We start from the raw sequence: 15,851 nt of genomic DNA, 5'->3' as shown, positions 1-15,851 counted from the left end.
CCGAGAACATACATTTACGTTTCGGCATAGCTGCTCGAGATGACGGTAGGTACATGAGCTTTGCCTGACGTAAACAAGGACTACTGACGTTCAGACTGACCAATTAAATGTTTACAGAGAAGGTTATTGACAAACAACTGTAGCTCTACCGTCAGACCGTCCAATCAAAAATTCTAGGCTACTTCACGACGCCCCCTTCTCACTCAAGCGAACCAATCGGAGTAGGGGAGGGCGGGACTAGTTTGTGAACGAAACACTTCTCGAAGTTCTATGTACAAGATCCTGGCCTTGTCTCATCTACACTATCATGCTTGGCCATGCTGTTTTATCTCAGATTAACTCTGCACCTAATTTTAACTCACACTGAATCCCTGATCACCTCCTCCTTCATCAGACTCATACATCACTAATATACTACATTTACATTACTATAACCCCTTCATCTGTCATCATTTCACTTTTACTTCTGTTCTGTTCTCTGTTGTGTCTCCGGTGTCGACCCGAGGAGGATGGGTTCCCCGTATGAGTCTTGGTTCCTTCCAAGGTTTCTTCCTCGTGTGCTGAGGGAGTTTTTCCTTGCCACTGTTGCCCCTGGCTTGCTCATAGGAGGCTTGGACCCGGATCTCTGTAAAGCTGCTTTGTGACGACATTTTGTTGTGAAAAGCGCTATATAAATAAAATTTGATTGATTGATTGATTGGTTCTATGTAAGCTCTAGAAAAACAAAATCCCGGACGTTTGTCAAATTCCGCCCGGACATTTTTTTATGTCTAAAAAAGAAGACATGTCCGGGTAAAAGAGGACGTCTGGTCACCCTACTTAAACTAGAAAGATAAATATAGAGCAAAACACATTTTTATAAAATTTATTGATAACTATGGGAAATTATCATTTGAATCTTTTATTTTGTGCACATTTTTGTTCAAATCCATAATGAGCTCACACCAACTGTTGTTTAGTACTGATCAATGTTTGGGTTTCTTTGCTGCAGTAATACGTACAGTCTGAAATATAAATAGATGATAAACATGTACCTAGTGTTCATAACATTTACATATTGACAACCATAAATTACTTTGTCCAACTTTGGCATCTCTGATGTATAAAACAATTTTGAAACAGTCAGTAGTCTATGTCAGAAACTCCACTGAAAACACAGGAAATTTTTGTATGCATTGCCATCTAGTGGACTACTGACTGGTTCAATCTACACCACCATTTTTAGAGCAAAGAACTGATTCAATAAAATTGAGTTTAACCCTTGCCATGACTTCAAAGCCAAGAAGTCAGGTTTTTAAAGTATTAGTTTGGTAGTTTTGTACTGGAGCTTTGAGGAAATTGTTTCTAGCATAAAGTGGAGATTAAAATGTGTGTAATACACTAATAGTGGATAATAAGATAAATAAAAATGCATAACAGAACCTCACAGCAAAATGTTTCACATGAAACCTCATAACTGCATTTGTTTGTGTGTTTATTTGTTTATTACAGTACATTACAGTACATTACATTACATTATGTTGGAAATAGACCTGTACAAAATGTCTAACAAAACCTGGAAGACTGCCTTGATCTGTGTTAAACTGTAAACATGGCCTATAAAATTGAAAAAAAAAATGTAACCAGTTTGGTTGCAGTATTCTGAAAGAAGTGCAAACTGCTCCTAGTGTTGCCAGACACAATGTAAATCGTTACATTTCATTGATTGTCATTCGCTGTTTATTAAACTGCAGATGTATTTCATTTGGTCAAAGAATATTCAAGCTCAGTGAAGCCCAGTTTGACGTTTCATAATAATAGTTCATTCTTCTTTTTTAGGCTCTGGTTTTGTCTGCTGTTCAGGTGAACTGTGCTTATCCTTATCACAAAATTCTGAAGAGAGAGAGAGAGATAGAAAAAAAGAGCCAAAATGAGCAGCCATGAAAACAGAATATTCCTCCATGAATCGTTCTGTTCAGATTCAGTAAAAAATTTAAAATGCTACCATTTGAATTTCTTCTGACATCAATTCACAATTTGCACATTTAGAAAGCAATTAAAAGCACTATTTTTCTTGTTTTGAATACTTCATTTTTCTAAACAGCTGTTCGGTGCTGTCTGTACCGACCTGTCACACCATCGTAGGAGTACTGAGGTTCTTTTTTGAACCCAAGACACTCAGCTTGTTTCCAGTACAGATCCATATCAGACTCAGATGTTCTGTGTTTTCTCACTGTGATAGCACAGAAGAAGTATCAGATTTATTGATCATTCATTCAGTACACTGATGTTGGTCTATTTTGTTTTGTTAAAATTCTCCATTTCTTATTAATTAAATCACTTTGTGTTCTTTTATCAAGCCTCTGCTTTCATTCATCATCACCACAGCGATACCCACCGTACAGAAATAAATAAAACTCTATTGTAAGCTTAGTTACCACCACTCAAAACATGTAGCAACTACCTAGTAACGGCCTAGAAACCATCTCTAAACAACCTTGCATCCACCTTGAACACCAACCACCAGGGTCCAGCTTTAAACTTTAAGCAGTGGGGGGCACTGAATGAGGTACATAACGCATGCCACTTCTAATAATTCCACTCTCAAGGTTATTTGTGACATTATTTTGTTTTGTTCTATAAGAAGTTTTGAAGTTCAGTATGAATTACAAAGTTTAACGTAAATTCCAATGGAGCAGAAGATGTGTATGTGTGCGTCTGACTGGTGGTGGGGCTAGGACATGTTTTAATCTACTAAAGAGGGGGCACTAAAGAAAACGTTTGGGATTCACTTGCTTAAGCTCTCCAATCACATTCTTGTCTGAAATGAACAAGCTCCTGACAATTGTATCACGACGGTGGAAAAGAGCCAAGTGACTTACTGAAGAGGTAGATGGAGTTTAAGGTCTCATTCTTCATCTGACTGGTGAAGTTCATAGTGAGACAGTCAGGACATGATGGCAGGAAAGTGCCCAGTGAACTGACCCCTTTTTCTGTGAAGCAAGTTAGGCAGAATCAAATGACCTTAACACACAGTGACCAGCCTTGATTTGAAGGTTTCATTCAGCATGCAGTCAATCGGTGCAAAATTATATTATCACAGGAAAAGCTACAGAACCCATGATTCTAGTTTTGAGTGGTCAGAACACATGATCTAAAGCATTTACTTCTGATAGGTTTATCTGGGGACAGAATACAGACGAGACATAGAACAGGTGGGATACAAAAAACAAGACAATTGTTATTAATTAAATATATTATTCATTCATTGTCTGTGACCCTTATCCAGTTCAGGGTCACGCTGGGTCTGGGTCACTCACACATATGGACACTTTTGAATCACCAATCCACCTACCAACATGTGTTTTTGGACTGTGGGAGGAAACCAGACCACTCGGAGGAAACCCACGCAGACACAGGGAGAACACACCACACTCCTCACAGACAGTCACCTGGAGGAAACCCACGCTGACACAGGGAGAACACACCACACTTCTCACAGACAGTCACCCGGAGGAAACCCACACAGACACAGGGAGAACACACCACACTCCTCACAGACAGTCACCCGGAGGAAACCCACGCTGACACAGGGAGAACACACCACACTCCTCACAGACAGTCACCCAGAGGAAACCCACACAGACACAGGGAGAACACACCACACTCCTCACAGACAGTCACCCGGAGGAAACCCACACAGACACAGGGAGAACACACCACACTCCTCACAGACAGTCACCCAGAGGAAACCCACACAGACACAGGGAGAACACACCACACTCCTCACAGACAGTCACCCAGAGGAAACCCACACAGACACAGGGAGAACACACCACACTCCTCACAGACAGTCACCCGGAGCGGGACTCGAACCCACAATCTCCAGGTCCTTGGAGCTGTGTGACTACTTGCTGTGCCACCGTACCAGACAAAGTCATTCAGATTGGGATCGTGTGAGAAATGAGAGGCTGTGTTCTAGAGAAACAAGAAGTAATTGGGAACATACCATTTAACACAAAGGTGGGATATTTGTGACTCACCCGAAACCAAAACGTTGCTGTTTTTCACAGTTGCGTTGACAGTCACAAATTCACACTTTCCATTTCTGAGGGAAAAATCGGATTCTTTAGACTCAGAAACTCTAACCACTGAGCTTATGTTTAAAGCCATGAAGTAGATCTTAAAGGAGCAACTCACAGCATGTTTCCTTGGCTGAGAGTGAGTGTGTCTGTGAAGGAAGAGGGGCCAAATTCTATCCAAGAGCTGTTCACTGTCTTCAAGATGTTTGTGAACAATGGATGAGTAGCAATTCCTTCAGTAAATATCCACTTCCCATTAATCTACAAACACATCAGCATAAGACAGAAAATGTTCATATAGTGCTCTACAGATAATGACATATATGGGCAGAAGAGTCTGCCCGAATGTGTGATATTCAGAAGATCATGAGGCTGTTTATGAGGCAGCAGATTTAATGCTTTATTTTTGGTCAAATTAAGTTATTTTTTTAAAGTTAACTAAACTAAGCAGAGCTTTGTCATGTTTTTAAATTTACTTAAGTTTGTTTTTACAGTCCAGTGTAACTACTTTAGCATATTATAACCATACTTACTGAACTGTAGTCATCCTCCAGTACAAGTGGCTTTAGCAGATCCTCACAGTTTGGATCACTGGCCAGACTGAGGGTCAGCAGGCTGAGATAACAGAGAGTGGAGCTGATCAGGATGGCCATGGTGGACAGAACGTTTCAGATTCCTCTGCTGATCTGCATTAGGGACACCTGCAATTTATATTGGTTTATATTGAACGTCCCTCTGCTCTCAGTGTAAGGGTCATCACAGCTCTTCCAGAGTGATGCAACAGCACCAGGGGCGATCCAATTGGGGAATGTTGGGACTTTGCAGATTCCGAAATTGCCTTCCAAACAAACAGGTAGTCGATACACACCACACTGTTTGTATAATTTCCATAGAAAAGCATGGTCAGTCAATTGAGACATTCATGAAGCAACAACTCATGAGCTTCATTCCTCCGGGTGACTGTCTGTGAGGAGTGTGGTGTGTTCTCCATGTGTCTGCGTGGGTTTCCTCCGGGTGACTGTCTGTGAGGAGTGTGGTGTGTTCTCCATGTGAGTGAATATGTGAGTGTGTGTGTGTGTGTGTTGCCCTGCAAAGGACTGGCACCCTTTCTGGGTGTGTTCCAGACACACCATGACCCTGAACTGAATGAATGAATGCTGACCATATGAGATTTTCACCCCTACACCATGAGATAAGACTCTATGGTAAGCTGTGAACTCAGGCCAAAGTTTGTAAAAAAAAAACAAAGGTAAAAGAAAACCCATAAGTTGCATAATTTCAGAAAGTTATTTCAGGGATGACAGACACACATTATAAATCATTAACTCTCAGGAGTCATTCATTCTTGTTTACTGTGCTGGAGAGAGCTGTATTACATTCTCAGAACATTCCCAGTACAGATAGTCTAGGGGCAGAAATCAAGTGGAGCTGGGAATTTCCATTGTTTTTTATCCATTAGTTCATCTTGAGAGCTTTTTGGTATCTTTAAAAATTCATTTTTTTTAATTTAGGGTATTAAATGGTATACAGTGTGAATTTAGAATTGTTAAAATGGGAGTAAAAAAAAGAAGCTACTTTTCATGAATAATCATTTTCAGTTAGGACTATTTACAACTGCACAATTAGGGAAAATACTGTTGCGCACATTTACAGTTTCCAAAAACAATCCCAAAATGTAGCAGATCTACTCAGATATGTTTTGTGTAAATCTAGTTTGTACATTTTTTATGTACAAAGTAGGTAAAATATCTTAAGTTATAGATCAAAAAAACAAGAAGAAGTCTTGTTGAATACGATGGGGTAATAGTACAGTAAGAATCACTAAATGTCCCAGAAGTCCCTTGCTGGTTTGAGGTGCTCTGTTGAGACAGGGACAGTCCCAGTGAGTCCAGGGATCTCTCTCCTTGTGTCTAATCTGGTCAACTGCTTGCACTTTCTTTCCTTGTTGCTCCTGCTGACCAAGAGTTGAAGTCAGAGAGATCTCGCTGGGGTGATACGGAGAGGGGTGAGGGCAGTCCAACCAATCTGTGGCTAGTGGTCTGGGGTAACCCTCCTCAGGAGCGGAGCCTGGGTAAGGAAACTTCCAGTAGAAATAGTCCTTGAAGAGGTTTATGGAACCTGAAGAAAGACATGAGAAGAAGTCTTTAACCATACCATACCATACAAGCCATACAAGGCGATGTTTTATATGTGCTTCTTGTAAGATGTAAAATGCAGTTTAGACTGTAAAATAATTATACTAAATGTCCAAAAATTGTAGACACCTGCTAACCCAATGATTCTTATGAAATCAAAGTTATTCCTCTTCTTAGAAGGAACAGTGCTGTGAGAATTTGACTGCATAAGGTCACAAAAGCAGGTACAAATGTTAGATGATTAGTTATGCCATTACATCTCATCCTAAAGCCACTCCAGTGAAAGCAGTTCTCTGCTCTAAAGTGCATTTCTAGGGCGCTTTATACCCCTCTATTCCACACTTACAATGAGACAATGTGATCATAAGCCCAAATGCAGCTCCAGACACCTCTAGTGGTCAGTGCTTTTTTATGGAGATTGTACAAACAGTTTCTCTAATATATTCTCTAATTTTCAGGATACTTTTGGACTTATAATGTGGCACATGTTACTTTTATTATAACTGTATTATTATTATTATTAGTAGTAGTAGTAGTAGTAGTAGTGAATGTTACACTTGTAGTTATTCACCATCATTTTCCACGATAATTCCGCTCACTCCTCCTTCAATGAGCTCTGTCCAGACCTCACTTTCTTCTGCCAGTCCTCCTCTCTGAGACCCCCACACCACTCCCTCCTGAGGGTCCCAGTAAAGGCCCTGCCAGACTGACGTTTCTGGAGACAGAGGTTGGGGGAAGTCTTCCTGGAGAGACAGGTCCTTAAACTTCCAGAACTGAGAGCCTGTGAACACACAATAGAGGGATAGAGGAGTGGGTGCCTTTGTGTTATTTGTCAATCAAAGGGACAAACTGATTTTCAACTGAACTTCAATGGTGGAGAAATGCAGAGGCTTTTATTTTTGGAAATGTCACATTTAACTGGGTCTGATCTTCAAACAGAATTAAACTGGATGACAAAGTCAACCTTGAGCAAACAGAACAGGTCATCAGAGGATGAGGATGCTCTGATAGACTGACCACTGATGAAGATTATGGCATGGTCATCATGCCTCTCCAGAACAGCACGGAGCGGGGGCATGGAGGAAGGAAGAGCCCCCCAAAGTCTTCGCACAGACACGGCTCTGCCAGAGACTAAACCTCCTCTGTTCACCCTCCACATACTCGCACCTGTCAAACACACAGAGACAGAAAAAGATGTGTTGAAATCAGTCAATATGGGGGTGTTATTAACATATTACAGAAGGTTTATTATTAGATATTATTATATATTTGACCTATGTAACATTATTGGAGGTCGAGAGGAATAGTTGTCTGACTGATGACATGTTTTATATGAGAGAAAGAAACACTACTGATCAGGAAGGAAACTGAATGCTGCTAGTTCTATGTATAAGGTGGTGGATAAACACATAGGAAAAGAGAAAATCGCTCATATTCCTTAATAGGAATTAAAACAATGTCACCTTTGAAGAAGAAAATCTCTCCTCGGATTTTAGCAACTGCATCAAAGCTGGTGTTACAGCGATCCAGAGACGGACTGCATTTAGAGACAAAAAGAGGTCAAACAAAACAAATGCTTGTGTCATATATAACTTCATTTTTAGTCATTTTATTATTTAGAATTCCAATTTTCAGTGAAGGGTGGCACGGTGGCGCAGCAGGTATGTTCGCAGTCACACAGATCCAGGGTTCTGGAGGTTGTGGGTTCAGGTCCCGCTCTGGGTGACTGTCTGTGAGGAGTTCTTCCCGTGTCGGCATGGGTTTCAGCCCACGGTCCAAAAACACACGTTGGTAGGTGGACTGGCAACTCAAAAGTGTCCGTAGATGTGAGTGAATGTGTGAGTGTGTGTCGCCCTGTGAAGGACTGTCACCCCCTCCAGGGTGTGTTCCTGCCTTGCGCCTAGTGATTCCGGCTAGGTTCCAGACCCACCGCGACCCTGAACTGGATAAGGGTTACAGACAATTAATTAATTCATAAATCTTCAGTGAATTGTCCTAGAGATTTTTGTAGTTCCAGTGACTATACATCTTGATCTTAACAATCCAGGCGAATGTGAGTGTGTGTTTGTGTGTGTGTGTGTGTGTGTGTGTGTGTGTGATCTTGAACTCACCTGTCCAGGTGATTGTGTTTGTGTCTGTGCATGTGTGTGAGCCTCTGTGTGGCTCCTTGGTGTGGTTTCAGTTGAGTCTCGGCCTCTAGAGGAGGACTCTCTGTGTGTAGATGCTCACTTCTCTTCCCTGAAAACACACACACACACACACACACATCATTATCATTGTATCATACGAAATGCATATTATTAGGCTTTCACTGTAAATTGTTGGGCCATACGTTATATATTCATTCATTCATTCATTCATTATCTGTAACCACTTATCCAGTTCAGGGTTGCGGTGGGTCCAGAGCCTACCTGGAATCATTGGGCGAAAGGCCGGAATACACCCTAGAGGGGGCGCCAGTCTTTCACAGGGCAACACAGACACACAGACACACACACACACACACACACACACACACACACTTTTGAGTCGCCAATCCACCTACCAACGTGTGTTTTTGGACTGTGGGAGGAAACCGGAGCACCCGGAGGAAACCCACGCAGACACAGGGAGAACACACCAACTCCTCACAGACAGTCACCTGGAGCGGGAATAGAACCCACAACCTCCAGGCCCCTGGAGCTGTGTGACTGCAACACTACCTGCTGCACCACTGTGCCGCCCCATACGTTATATTATATTATTATTATATTATATTATATGAAATTGAGTTATATTATGAAATAATCACCAGTTACATACTATAATAAAATGTCATATTAATATTGATAATAAAAAAGGATATAACAAAGTGAGCTGAAAAAAATATACCATAGAGTGTGGTGATGTGTTCTCGGTCTGGAGTCCCCAGGCTAAAGTGGAGTGGGTCCCCCAGGGGTCCCTGGTAATACGGTCGCATCACGGAGCGTCGAGCAGATGAGTGTGAGAGTCCGAGGGCATGTCCGAGCTCGTGAACCAGCACTGTGAACAGATCTGTGCCTTCAGAAGCTGCCGAGGGGGAAAGAAAGCACAATAACATCACACAGTTTGTAAAGCAGCAGTTTATCTGAAGTGTTAAAGTTATGTACCTTTTACTGTTGGAACTTTTAATGCAAACACACCTCTCTCATTCATTGCCCCTGCCTCCACACTAATAATGTACATTTTTCAAAACACAAATCCAAGGTGGATGTATTATTAAATGCACACAGTAAACTGTAAATGGCAGCTCACTGAGACTCACCTGGCTGTCTGAAGGCCCACTCCTCCTCTGCGTCCAGGTGAACTCCACCTGCTCTTTCAGGGTCAGAGGGGAAGAAGGCGTGGCCAACAGCTCCACCCACTCCATCAAAGGGGTATCCATCACCATGGGAACCATGCAAGAAATCAATCTGGAGATCCACCCCGTCTGGCCCTCCCACCTATTTGGTTTCCAAACAGGATGTGAGGTCAGAGTCTGATTTAGGCTGTGTTTTCTATCGCTGTATGAAAGCTGCATCAGAATCCATTTATTTATTGATTCATTGTTCATTTGTTGATTTTTTTTCCATTGTGAAAATACATGCTCTCTAAAAATGTACATCTGATTTTTCCAAATTTGCCTCCTTCCTGTCATACAATGCTACATTTGCTACAAATGTTCTTTCCTCAAATGTCATGACATATTACACAGAGAGTGTAATTAATTATCTGTGGATCATATGCAATCTTGTTAAACTAGAAAGCTGACCTCATGAAACTCAAGAGGCGCTGGCTCCGCCCACACTCTGAGAGCATAATAGACCAGTGTGCGAACCATCTCCCGTGACAGCGAGGAGGATGAGGGGTATGAGCGCAACCTGAGCGAGACAGACAAAGAGAAATAGAGAGAGAATGAGTGAATGCATGAAATCTACAATGGATATTAGGCTTGATTTTAGTCTAAATATTAATCAAGAATAGGTTCAGCTTGCTCTATATTCTATGTTAAATCATATTCTTTAGAGTCAAAATAACTGCAACAATAAAGTAATATATTTTTTAAATGAGCTGTAAATAAAGCTTAAAGATCATTTAAACCTCCAGTTGATGTTTCTCCGTGTCCAGGTGGACACAGCTCTCTTCATCCTCTGGCCATGAGCCTCTGTGTCTGAGACAGCGATAGAATCGACCTCACTGGCTTCATCGTCTGGAAGTGAACATCGAGGACTCTGTATGAGTCTCAACGTCTCCTCATCTGGGGATGCGGCGAGAGAGAGATAGAGAGAGAGAGAGAGAGAGAGAGAGAGAGAGAGAGAGAGAGAGAGAGAGAGAGAAGCGAGAAAGAATAAATAAATATGTAATACTTCACATGTTTTTTGGAACTTTTATGTATCCTCTGTTGAATGCGCTCTGCTTTTTGTTATTGATGTTACTCCTACCTAAGACTCCTGTGTCGTCCAGACCAGCGAACCTCTGCATGGCCTTCACAGCTTGTGTCACAGCTGACCAGGCCTGGAGCTGACCTGTGGAGGGGTCTGGAGGGGGCAGGTAGCCATATTTTGTGAGCCAATCCTGTTACAGCAAAATCATTAAACTGTGAGACAATGTTAACTGTGATGCCAATGTTTTCCCAAATGTTTCAGTGAAAAATGTGTTGTATACAGCACTGTGCAAAAGTTTGATCACCAGAGATTAAGATTTAAAAAGCTATTTATCTGAGCAGTAAGTGTTTATTTGCTAAAAACAAACAAACAACAAATAACACTCAATATTAAAATAAACCCAATCACATTACTCCAGTGTGATCCTCTGTGTGTGAATGTGTCAGTTTAACTTTGTCCAAATTTCTCCTCGTGGAGTCTGTATTATTTGAGGTTATCATCCAGTACCTAGTTTTAGCGGTGAGTAAATAATGATTTTAAATAATGTGTGCTGTGGATTTAACAAATTCATGCAAATTAATGAGAATCTGAACAAAACCTTGTTCTTCAAACTCACTCTCACCTACTACTTTATAGAACAAAAATGATCTTATATTTCTCATATGTTTATATTATAATTAGTTTGTATTTACTGTGATTATATATAACTTTATACCAGCCCCACACTCACTGAGAAGGCTTTAGTTTAAATATATAGCATTATCTTAGGTGCCTAAGACTCCTGCACAGTTCTGTAGGTGTAGACTACTAATAGGTTTTTTTTTTTAAAAAGCAGGTTGTTAAAAAGTTATGCCAGAAAGTTTACCACCAGCCTGGCGCTCTCGTCCTCCGTGGGTGTTGCTGAGGGAAAGTCTTTAGCGCTCACAGAGCTGGTGGGAAGATCTTTGGGTACAGACTCCACTCCCTCCACTCTGCACAGGCTCAGTATCATCACAAGCCACAACATTAATTTCATGTTGTTAAATCGTTCACATCAGTTAGGGATAAAGCAGCATCTGGGTCAGTACTCAGCCAGGTGAAGACATTCCAGCTTTCATCATCACTGCGGAACCTACATCACAGGAACACTTAATTATGCAGAATTTGCAAAATGTTAAATGATATCATAAATACATACTGTGATCTACAGATGACAGCAGTGGCTGGAATATAATAAGAGTACATTATATATTCCACAGGCCAAATGCTTGAAAACAAACCTATCTTTTGTAGAAATGGAGATATCTTTGCTGAAACAAAATAAGGAACATAATGTGTTGTTTAACACAACACTGAAGGCTGTAATCAGCACTCATGCATTTGATAAATTAGGAAATATACAATAATTACTGTGGGCTTCAACAAAATCACAGTCTGCAGATACTGAGTGTACTTCTTGGCTTGCTTCCATACTTTGGACCTGTAGTGTGCGGCACACAACAGCCCATAAACAACCAGCCTCATGAGATAAAGGGGCTCTTAGATAAATGGCTTGAATGGTTCTGGTGAGTTTGCTTGTAAAGATGAATAACAGGAACGCCGACGGAGAGCATTAAAGAGAAACAGGGATTTGCATAATTGAAAAGAGGAGGAGAGAAAATGAAAGTGGAGGAGAGGGAGATGTGGGGCTTTAATTTAGGAGGGAAAGTGGAGTGCGTGTGTGCGTGTGTGTGTGTGTGTGTGTGTGTGTGTGTGTGTAGTGGGGGGGGATGCTGGGGGTATCACCGTGGCTTGTAGGATGGAAGAATTTAATTCAATTAGTAGGTGTCATTTTATTAAAGGAGAGCGGAGGATGAAAGAGCAGGGGAATGAAAAAGGAGGAGAAAGGGGTGACAGAGTTATGGAATAATGGAATTAAAGAAAAAAGAAAGCACCTAATCTCAGGGGGCATCAGAAGAGGACAAACGTGAGAAGAATGACTTTGTGGAGCCTTTATATTATTAAAGATTGACCACCTGCACAGTGGGTGGTGCCCAGCGAGTCCTGTTTACACCAGCAAACTTTGAACTGACTTTTAGTTTCCTGTGTATTTTGTGTAGTTTGGATAATAATACCACTCTTCAAGTAAATTAGAAGGAATGATTAATCTGCTTTTAATTCTGTTCCATTTCATTCACTGACTATTACTCGTTTATTTCATTGTTTAACATTAATTCCCTTCTGATTTGTTGCTGTGCTTCTTTTTGATTGGTCAAAAGGACCCAAAAAAGGAGAAAATTAAAGCACATATTTCAGATGCTGATAAAAGCTTGATGTTCTAACAAGTTCCTCTAAAGTACCCAGTTATTAAATTGTGAAAAGAGACCAATATTTTTTCCTTTGAACGACAATATAATCAAACTGTTTAGTTCTCTAAAGAACAGCTTGACAAACTACAATAATCACTCAGACATAAAGGAGTCATAGAGGTTTTGTTGAGAAATGCCAAAGAGGAAACCGCTTCACCGGTTCACCACAGAACCATTAAAAACAGTCATGTGGTTCATTATGAACCCAAAAGTGGTTCTACTTTTTAAGACTTAAAGGATCTTTACCAGTTTACAGTATCCTTCTGGACTGTGGAAGTTCTTTACACTTTAAAAAGGTATCTTCACACTCACACACCTCCTGAACTGTCAACTGGAATGTTCTTTATGAAACTGGCTGAGGTGCTGGTTCCACGTTGAAGCCTTAAGCGTGTTAAAGCTAGTGTTAAAGTCTGAAAATGAAAAGTAAAAACATATATTTGAAGTTAACCCTTACCTTGTGTCTAGAACGTCTGTCTCTCTTCTTACCCACTTTGTCCTTCACTCCTTCTCTCTCTCAGTCTCAGTCAGTCTCTCTCTCTCTCTCTCTCACACACACATACACACACTCCCTCTTACCCTTCAGTCTCTCTCTCTCTCTCTCCTTCTCTCGCTGAACAGATGTGTGCCTCTCATCTCCCATCCACCCCCCCCCCCCACTACACCCAAGCTGCAAACACAATGGTCTCTTAAATATCCCCCGCCCAGGCTGAGCGCACTGACCAATTGGTCACCGAGTGTCTGTAGAGGAAGATCTCACTTTAAACCCGTTGCTCTGTCCATTGAGGAGATTTAAAATCTGGGTGACTGCTGCACATGTCCAACCTTTCCTTTCTTGGTCAAAGCATCTGTGCCTGAGAAGGAGAAGTTCATGTACTGTAGACATATCAACATACAGTTCACAATATTTAAAGCCCAGGCACCACAGGCCGGTCACCTGGACACAGGATAAGTCTAGGTCTAATTGAAACATTGGTGGTGAATCACCATTGGACAAAGGTCTGGCACCTCTGGTCAAATGAGACGTAAAACATTTGAGAATAAATGGCCAGTGCAAAGGTTACGACACATTTCATTTTGTTGCAGTGTTTTAAACAGAAACAGCGCACAAAATGTGTCAAGACTTGTGCCCTGTAGAGGATAATTAACAATGTAATTCAAAGCTTAAAATATTTATTTTAAACTGGAAGACCAGGCCTACTTTATGTCAAATGCAACAGAAGGAAAGGAAGATGCATAAAACTCGAGACTACTCTGGGATTACTGTGTTTCTCTTTATCTCTTGTGTGCCTCTGCGTGATGTGATGGGTGGATACTTTTGTCCCAAATCCTCTTAACGAAAGGATTTAAAAAATTAAACAGAGATCTGCCTCTCTCTGAATGCATTGTTGTGGTTGAAACAGCTGGGTCATTGAGACACGTGTAGTTTCTCTGCTTGACCTGCTGTATGTACAGGGCTGTGCAAAAGTCAGAGGTCGCTCTTGTTTAATTTTGAGTTAAGTGAAAGTTATTCATTTCCAGGAGATACATTTGGGGAGATTAGAGATCAGATAATCCACATACATAAGGAAAGTCAAAATATGTGGAAAAATAGGAGTTTTCAAATGTGGTGTTTAAAAATAATATTAAAATCTACAGAGAAACACTGTCTTTCTGTTTCTGGAGGTCATCAGTAGCTGTGCTGATATGTTTTATTGTCTTATCACAGTCAATGCAAATTGTGCTTTGAAATTATGTGTCAACAGGACTGATGTCTTTTAGAGTCCCTATTTTTGATATAAAATTGTATTACTGTTTAAACATGACACATTAGAATACTTTAAATTCAAAGCACCATAGAAACTCACTGTAAATCACAGACCCTTGGCAGACGTTTGACAGATTCGAAGATGGACAGCTTCATCCTGAAAAAGAAGATGGTAAGGATGAGGGACTGCTGTAAGGAGCGGAGGGATTTGGAAATAAGTGCATTTAAGCATGTTGGAGCCTTACCTACTTTCTCGGAAGAGTTTAGGATTAAAACAGAGACAGAGAGAGGGGGAGAGAGAGAGAGAGAGAGAGAGAGAGAGAGAGAGAGAGAGAGAGAGAGAGAGAGAAACAGACAGACACAAACAGAGAGGAATTCCAGATGTGCTGTCAGTCTTTTTCTCTGCCTGTACTGTGCCCAGAGTCTCAGTGGGGACTTCATGATCAGAAAAGCACGCTATGAATGGCCAGGCTGACAGAGTGTTTACAAAGAAGCTCGACCTCCGTTATCTGCTAAACTTCTTTGGGGAGAACCTGTCAGCAAGAGTGAGCACAAAATCAACAGCATTAAACAGGACAGGGTTATTCATATTTTATCATCAAGAAAAAAAAAGAAGAAGACATAATTAACAGAACATTTCACAGAAACCTCAGCAAATAAAAATCTTTCTTATATTTATTTTAATTCTTTACCTCTGTTGCAGTTTTCATCAAATTCAGGAGACATTCAGATTCAGTATTTCAAAGTGATTTGCAGGGAAATATTTCCACACCTACACTGTCTGCTTCACATGGCAGCAACATTTCTGTTCAGACACTGTGTTCAAGTTCTACTGTGATCTTCTCACAGTAGAATAATGTGAATAACCTGCAAAACTTGTTATTAGTTATCTATAAAGTGAACAACCCCCTTTTTTTTCAGGATCAAGGGCTGAGCGTCTGGAACCGGTCAGCATTGCTTCTTCTGTTGTCCTAGTGATGAGCCTGGCCCACACAAAAGCTGTGGAAAGGACAGGTCAGAAGGTCACTGCCGGCTAGAGGGTGGGAAGGGCGATGGGCACTGTATTTTAAGACTGTCAGAAAAAAGCAGGATGCCTGTGTGTGAATAGGGTTGTGTGTGTTAGAGACAGAATGATGGAGAGCCACAAAGAATCAAGTGAACTCTTGTCGCCCTAACAACTGAGATCTGTCTTTGAGGAACTC

At 41.0% G+C, this 15,851-nt stretch overlaps 2 protein-coding genes across 3 annotated transcripts; both read right to left on the bottom strand.

The window, feature by feature from the left end:
• Positions 1–1,466: 1,466 nt before the first annotated feature.
• On the bottom strand, positions 1,467–4,762 carry LOC136674111 (saxitoxin and tetrodotoxin-binding protein 2). Its single transcript, XM_066649982.1, has 6 exons — positions 4,595–4,762; positions 4,180–4,322; positions 4,023–4,087; positions 2,862–2,972; positions 2,108–2,212; positions 1,467–1,872 (listed from the first exon to the last, which is right to left on the bottom strand). The coding sequence occupies exons 1-6, from the start codon at positions 4,712–4,714 to the stop codon at positions 1,802–1,804; spliced, it is 615 nt and encodes a 204-aa protein (XP_066506079.1). The 5' UTR covers positions 4,715–4,762; the 3' UTR covers positions 1,467–1,801.
• Positions 4,763–5,423: 661 nt separating this feature from the next.
• mmp17b (matrix metallopeptidase 17b) lies at positions 5,424–14,781 on the bottom strand. 2 transcript variants are annotated; one of them, XM_066649889.1, is made up of 13 exons: positions 14,750–14,781; positions 13,663–13,756; positions 11,444–11,689; positions 10,636–10,768; positions 10,295–10,451; positions 9,966–10,074; positions 9,480–9,657; positions 9,068–9,244; positions 8,308–8,434; positions 7,660–7,733; positions 7,214–7,363; positions 6,768–6,977; positions 5,424–6,179 (listed from the first exon to the last, which is right to left on the bottom strand). In XM_066649889.1, exons 3-13 carry the CDS (start codon positions 11,591–11,593, stop codon positions 5,824–5,826), a joined length of 1,821 nt encoding a protein of 606 aa, XP_066505986.1. In that variant the 5' UTR covers positions 11,594–11,689; positions 13,663–13,756; positions 14,750–14,781; the 3' UTR covers positions 5,424–5,823. The 2 variants fall into 2 exon arrangements, with proteins under 2 accessions (XP_066505986.1, XP_066505987.1); XM_066649890.1 differs by lacking the exons at positions 13,663–13,756; positions 14,750–14,781 and adding an exon at positions 13,360–13,434.
• Positions 14,782–15,851: the final 1,070 nt, after the last annotated feature.

This window comes from Hoplias malabaricus, chromosome 17 (genome assembly GCF_029633855.1).
Source record: "Hoplias malabaricus isolate fHopMal1 chromosome 17, fHopMal1.hap1, whole genome shotgun sequence".
NCBI classification, from domain to species: Eukaryota; Metazoa; Chordata; class Actinopteri; order Characiformes; family Erythrinidae; genus Hoplias; species Hoplias malabaricus.
Note: the sequence above shows the minus strand (reverse complement) of the source record. Positions and strands in the feature narration are given on the sequence as shown.